The sequence below is a fragment of the Salvia miltiorrhiza genome, chromosome 4 (assembly GCF_028751815.1).
Source record: "Salvia miltiorrhiza cultivar Shanhuang (shh) chromosome 4, IMPLAD_Smil_shh, whole genome shotgun sequence".
Classification (NCBI taxonomy): Eukaryota; Viridiplantae; Streptophyta; class Magnoliopsida; order Lamiales; family Lamiaceae; genus Salvia; species Salvia miltiorrhiza.
Window position 1 is genome coordinate 49747568 of NC_080390.1, and position 7518 is coordinate 49755085.

A 7518-nucleotide genomic window follows, 5' to 3' on the forward strand; every position below is an offset into this window, starting at 1 on the left:
AGAGTGTAATGCTGAAATAAGAAAATGAAATGATTAAGAAGTACGTATTGTGTAAAAGTTTAACTTTATCACCAAAAACACTGAAATGTTTTAAATTATGACTTCCATATTAAGACATACATAAAATAAACAGAGACTATAACTATTAGTGCGAAAATCAATCAAAGCCGCAATCCTTGAAAAATACTTATCTATTGATTAGGTACATTAATATGTCCACTTCTCTATTTTATATGTTTATGATTAATTTAATGTATTAGCTTGGATACTATATGCAAATTAATTATGACTAATGTTATTTAGTACATGTCTAACGTCGACACTTAATTAAGTAAGATAACCCAAATCATCATTAATTATTTCAAATAATATAATGACACCGGCTGATGTCTCAAATATGATGAAGCATGAGTGCATGGCAGTTTTGGAAGGTTTGAATTATATTAGTGGTGAAGGAATTGAATGGACTGCCTGAGCCTCTACATGCAACAACATCACTTGGAGCTGCTGGATGTCATTGTTTTCAATAATGATCTTTTCATTTTGATTCTCTCTCTCTACATATGATTATGAAGCATGTATGAGATTAAAAGACAAAGATGGATCCACTCCAAGTGTATAAAAACGCAACAATAACATTAATTTCGCCCTCTTAAATTATGTCAGTTTTTACATATCGTCAACCTTAATTGTTCTTTTTTTTGTTGAGAAAATTTCCATCCAAATGCTCACATTTTAATTATTTCACCTCCTATGTATAATAAATAGTAGTGTTTGTGAGTTTAGGTGTAGTGTAGAGTATGAGTGTGTAAACAAATTGGTATTATGTTAATTTTTTGGGAGGGGGAGGGTCAGCATTAGGTTTGACGTTTGAGTGATAATATTGATAAAATAATTCAATTTAATCAAGTATTTGTTTCGTATGATTCGGTCTGTGATGGATAATTTGATTGAAAATTATTTATCATCTCATGCAAAATTGGGCGAATTATTTAATCTTATTTCAATCATATCAATCTTATTAATTTTATGTATCTCATTTACCAAATTCAATCGTATTAATTCATAGATGTTTCACACTTTGCCCTGGAATCTTTGCACTTCACTATTTAGCATGGTTAGTTTGCGGAATGGATGGTGAAGTGCGCAGCATTTTAAAACATTCATTAATCTTTAAACAATATAGGGTGTTCCACACTTACACCTTTTATATAAATATCATAACACGATAACAAATTATGTCATATAACACAAATATACAATTGTTTCATGACCATTCAAAAGGAAAGTGTCAGCTTAAAGGTTTAACCATATCATATGATTAATATATGAATACGATGACATACACAAAATTATAAGCCAAGAAATTTTAAGTAATTGCAGATCATTAACTGCTTAGTTCGTGTGCAATAGTCATGTCATGGAAAAAGTTCAAATGGCGATACACAAAAAAAAACAAATTAACATAGTAAAGGAGATAGATTGTTATTGTACATATGTATCTTTAAAAAAATATGGAACAACACAACATTCTAAAAATTAGATTAAAAAAAAAAACTTGTAGATAAGTGTGCATACGTAGTGCAGTGTATGTTTCCTTTATCCCGGAGGTTGTTATCGTAGACCCCTAAAAGAGTTGATAATTAATCCATCCAAATGCCTATATTTGTGAATTCTTCCATCTCTATAGTTGATTAGGTATAGACGAACTCCTTTTACCCTTTGCACATACATCTCTACTTCTATTTTATGACACTTAATGAAGCGTATTAAATTCTGAACCTACCTTTTTTCAAGGAATTCAAGTACTCTACCACGTTTGCATTTAAATATTAACTCCCCACTCTCTCTCTCTCTCTCTATAAAAACTACCCCCACCATCATCACTCCTTTAATTTGTGCCAGCGCTTTGCTTTGCATTCAATAACTTGCTGCAGTTAGAGATAATGGCGACAACACCGGCTGACAAATCCCTCCGCCTCCCACCCCTCAAACCTCACAAGCTCTTCTTCCTATCCCAGATTTCCCTTAGGGCTTTCGCCGGCGCTGCCACGCTCGCCGCCGCATGGATCATGCTCACCGCCAAACAAACCTCCGTCGTCTTCGGCATCCAGGTCCACGCCCGATACAGTTACTCCCCCACTTTCAAGTAAGATCATTTCCATTCTATTAATGTTCAACTCATTTGCAAAACTTTAATTAACAGATGTTACTTAATTGACCAAGGTTTTTCGCCTACACAAATCTGATCGTGTGTGGCTCCACAATCCTGTCGCTGTTGGTGGCGTACAAGGCAGTGGATCCGGCTTACTATTTCTACGTGTTCGTGCATGATCTGATGGTGACGGTGCTGCTGATGGCCGGGTGCGCGGCGGCGACGGCGGTGGGGTACGTGGGGAAATACGGCAACAGCCACGCGGGATGGGTGGGGATCTGCGGCTACTTCGGCAAATTCTGCAGCAAGGCCACTGCTGCTTCATCCATTTCCTATTTGGCTCTTGTTGCGTACCTCATTCTCACCGTCGTCTCCGCCAACAAGTCGCGCCACCAAATCGGAGTTTGATAATTTAATTACCACATAATTATATATAATTTCAACTCTTCAGTAGATCATGTGTTACTACTAATTAACATATAGTATATAGTATATATATATGTAGTTCATTTCTGATGCTAATGTTAACTAGCTTAGTGTTTAGACCCACGTGTTGTGTGTGTTGTGTTGTCCCAACAAACATGAGATATATGGAATGGAATTATCTGCTCTACAATTATTTGAGTCTCAGGCCATTTTATATATTTTATATATATAAGTACATTTATAACAGTAACAATTTCAATCTCAAATTAAATAATATAATAGTTATAATAAAAGTTATGTATACGTTTAAATAGATACATAAAGATGGACACACCACAAATATAAATCCGAAATTCTTACATCTTATATATATGGAGTCATTGATTATTTTGTAGTCACGTGGTTTAACCGACTTCTATAAATATATATGAACTTTTATATTATGATTTATTTTATTGAATATTTTGAAGCGTGCTTTTCAAACATACTATTTTAGTCATGTACTTAATTATATAGATCATAAATAAAATTGCTAATTTGTTGTAAAAATTATCCAAAATAAAGATGGATATTTTTATTTCAACTAAATTTGTCTTATGTGATGTACAAAAGTATTTTATAATTTTAAAATTATACATAAATGTGATTAGTTTCAGAATTTATGATCTGTAGGTATTGATATAACTGTTAAAAGTATTTAATTATACTCATATATTAAACTAGTAGTTTTTAAATTTGAAAAATATATTTTAGAACTACTTCATCAGATTAATCTATCAGCATCTTTCGAAAAGTCATGAATTGGGACGCCTCCAAATCTAGCTACAAATCAAGGTCTGAATGAAAAACAAGATCAGGGACACTAGAATGAATCCCCTTTTTCTTTTCTCTACATAATGAACCTTAAAATAAAAATATTGTGTTTTATTTTCAAAAAATCAAATTTATTTCACTTATCCTCATGAAACGATGATGTTTTAATGTGTGATATGTGCTATGTCGTTTGTTAAATCGATCATTTCATTTGCATTGAATTTCTAATATGCCATTTCAATTTCAATTTAGGCGTAATTTAAAATTATTAAAAAATGACTAGAGTAAAATTTGTATTTTTTTTTACAACTTTCTGAATTTATAAAAAAACTCAAGATGATTCCAAAATTTGTGTTTAGGCACCAATAACCCCAACTTAAATATAAAAACAATGTAATAGAAAGCAAATAATGAATCCAATTGGCACTAGATTATGGATCCTTCAAAATAATGCAATAGCCCACAACTCCAAAACTAATATGGGCTTTCTTTCTCTCATCACTTCCTCGTCATCTCGGAGCAAGAAGTAATATATTTCCCCATTAGGATATTATATATATTGGATTCTAGTCCATGCATCATTTTATTACGATCCTTACTATATCTGCACTTGTACATTCATCACAATAAGTGTACATTTGTAGACGAAACACCCTAGCTAAGAATAGACAGATCGCGATAGATAAAAACAAATTATTCAAATAAAAAATCGAACTTTTTTTTTATAATAATGGACTTTTAAATACTATGAGCAATAATTTATAATCATAAAGAAGACTTATAGTAGAGATTAATTTGAATGTTAAACTCACACACCCTATACACATCAACATCTATTATCCGAAATCGAATTTTAAAAAATTAATAGTATTCGGATAAAAATATTGTTGTCTTTTCGTCTAAAATCTTTGATGTAAATTTAAAGTATGACGCTCTCATAATCATAAAGATCTAATACAAAAGAAATCCTTTTGATCCGCCTCGAATTTATAAACCCATTTTAAAGAAATTCAAATAACAAATTGCGAAATGTAAAAAGAACCCAAAGATAAATCCAACTTGTTGTTTTAACTAATGGGGTATATTTGACTATACCGTTGACTATTAAGAACCCAAAGATGTTGCTCTCAAAAATTAAATAAAGAAATAATTTAGGCAGCTATTGGTTGTAGTCTTGTAGATTCTATGATTCTGTTTTCTAATTCCATGCCGAGCGACTTTCAGTTCTCATTAATTGGAGCTTCTTTTTTCTTATCAAAGCTCATCCCATCATCAATGCCTAAACTACTTGTTTTAGGGCTAAGTTTAAAGTCCAAAGACAAAAAAATAAATAGTCTCTACCTTTTCATAAAATTATGCTGTATTTTTTTTTATATATATACTATTTTTGTTCTTTTCGATAACATAATATTTATAATAATCTAGAAATACAAATTACGTAATTTAAGTAAATATACATATTTCTCCTCAAAAAAAGTCAATACATATTTAAAATAATTAGCTAATTAAAGTTTATTAAAGTATAATGTCTTTTTTCCAGCTAGATCTCTATTTTTTTTTTTCAACGGTATTATTATTATTACTATATATATATATATATATATATATAGAAAGAAAAAAATCTTATTTTTCGTGAGATGTGAAACTAATGAATAAATCAGTATCTAGTGATGAATAAGGCAGTATATAATATTGAATAACGAGATTAAAAAAATTTCGATCTCTCTAGGATTCGAACCAAGGTGAAAATTTCCCTCCTCCAGATATATTATATCAACACCTACAAATCAATCTAAGATCTCACCATATATGAAGGATCTCATTGGAACTATTCCCTAGAGAGAGAGAGAAAGAGAGAGAGAGAGAGAAGTTTCATGAAGAATGCTAAATATTTAGATAATGGAGAATGGCGCGTAGCGAACAAGTCTATAATTTTGATGAACAAATCAATGTACCGTATGAATAAGCATTTTAGTTTGGGTTCGAATCCTGAGAGGGGGCGAGATTTCCATTATATTTACTAAATATGTTTGTTCATTAGTTATGTTGATCTGTTCGTAGAATTTATAGATTTGTTCGTTATTCTTCGTTCTCTCGAAAAATATAATTCTCTTTGGATGCCTTAATTTTATCACTTGAATTAGGTCTCATTAACTCCTGTTAGATCTCTACTTCTTTAGTTACGCTTTTACCATCCTTACAACTTACGTGGACGCGCGTGTTAAAAAAAGAGAGAAAACTATCGAAGAATTTATTTCGATTATCAATTTCGACGTCATCCCCGATATGAAGATAGACGAATTTTTTTATGACAATGACAATTCATTTTACTTGAATATCACTAATTAAGTTAATATTACGCGTTTTAAGTCATTTTTGTAAGTATGGAATGGGTGGCAATAACGAAGACTAATCAAGGTTCAACACCCGCCATACTAATGTGTTTTCGTGAAAGGTTTTAATAACTTAATTAATATAAGATGTATATACAAAACAAAGAAAAGACACTTTACTCCATCAAGATAAAATAAACACTTCCAGACACTTATTTCATCCTAAAATGATATGGAGTATCATGCAATTCTTGATAACTTATATTGGCCACACCCTATCCATACTTTTCTTCGTCACATAGGAAATAAAGTACTCCCTCTGTCCCATTAATAGTGTCCTATTTCTTTTGAGTACGGAGATTAATGAGTGTAGAAAATAGAGAGAAAATATTGCCATAAAGGGAATGAGACTCTACTAATGGGACAACCCAAAAAGAAAAGTGGGACTACTAATAGGATAGAGGGAGTATTTCCAATCCCGTCTCCAAATTTAACAATTAAATAGTTCTCACAGATATATATAGGGTCGCGTTCAATAGAGATCACGAACACGCCCATGTTCATCAAATTATATTGAACATATAAGTCATTTCGTTGAACGTTCATCAAAATATAATGATTTTTTGGGGGTTGTGGGGTTCGACCCCATGCATGTTCAACATAAAAATCCGTTGAACATGGCATGAATAAATACTGACCGTTAGATTAGATTAGATCAACGGCTGAGATTTGTTTTATGTTCTTTGAATATTTAGAGTTCAATGGAGAACACTAAATATTCAGAGAACAGTGAACAAATCTCAGTTGTTGATCTTATATAATCTAACGGTCAGTATTTATTCACGCCATGTTCAACGAATTTTTATGTTGAACATGTAGGGGGTCGAACCCCAAAAAATTTTGTCTATTTTGATGAACGTTCAACGAAATGACTTATATGTACAATATAATTTGATAAACATGAGGTGTTTGTGTTCTCTATTGAACGCGACCCTATATATATATATATATACCCCATATATATGTATATATATATATATATATATATATACACACTTTGCCGAATACCCTCAATAATTTACACATACATTACATCCCACATTATTTTCATATGTACAAAATAATATGTGCCCTATTTGGACGTAAATAAAATTTACAAATATAAATACCTAAAGTATCGAAGGCCTCTTAGTTACAAGGCTGGAGCAACCCCAAGCACGGCTAAGCGAAGCGCATCACCACCTCCACGGCCACAGCCACCGGAAACTTGGTCAACTTCCACCACAAAAAGAGGCGCCTTGAATGCACATGCAGGTGATAAAGGGAGATACCTTCTTAAGGAGACAATGAAGCACAAACTGGCATGAAAAATATTAGCAACTTACCTAATACTAATACAACAACCATATCTCTTACAATAAAATCTCAGTAGATGATCAATCATCATAAAATTATTGCTAGCCAACATATAAAATTCAAAGCCTGGTGGTCCACATGACACAACTAAGATTGTCACCGAAACTGACATCAGATAACCAATTTAATCTATAAAATCCATTCATAAACTAATGCTTCAACTGTGGGAGGTTGAAGGTTGAAGCATACATATCAACAAATATCCCAATTAACAATACATGATGGAATTTCTAAACTGGGATGTGCAAAACTCACCAGCCAACTCAAGAAAAACGAAGGCGAGGCTATCGTTTCCAACGAAGAAAACAAACTCGAATGCCCGGCAAACGCGTTGCAGAACAAATATGCTCAAAAATTATAGTACTACACACACCA

At 32.1% G+C, this 7518-nt stretch overlaps 1 protein-coding gene across 1 annotated transcript; it reads left to right on the forward strand.

Moving 5' to 3' along the window:
- The first annotated feature begins 1707 nt into the window (after positions 1–1707).
- Positions 1708–2771, forward strand: LOC131020201 (CASP-like protein 1F1). Its single transcript, XM_057948895.1, has 2 exons — positions 1708–2149; positions 2227–2771. The coding sequence occupies exons 1-2, from the start codon at positions 1947–1949 to the stop codon at positions 2561–2563; spliced, it is 540 nt and encodes a 179-aa protein (XP_057804878.1). The 5' UTR covers positions 1708–1946; the 3' UTR covers positions 2564–2771.
- Positions 2772–7518: the final 4747 nt, after the last annotated feature.

Excerpts from the sequence above, each read along its gene's own strand:
- LOC131020201 (XM_057948895.1), top strand. The coding sequence starts at position 1,947 with ATGGCGACAACACCGGCTGACAAATCCCTCCGCCTCCCACCCCTCAAA. Across the intron at positions 2,150-2,226 it reads AGTTACTCCCCCACTTTCAA|GTTTTTCGCCTACACAAATC; the intron begins GTAAGATCATTT and ends TAATTGACCAAG.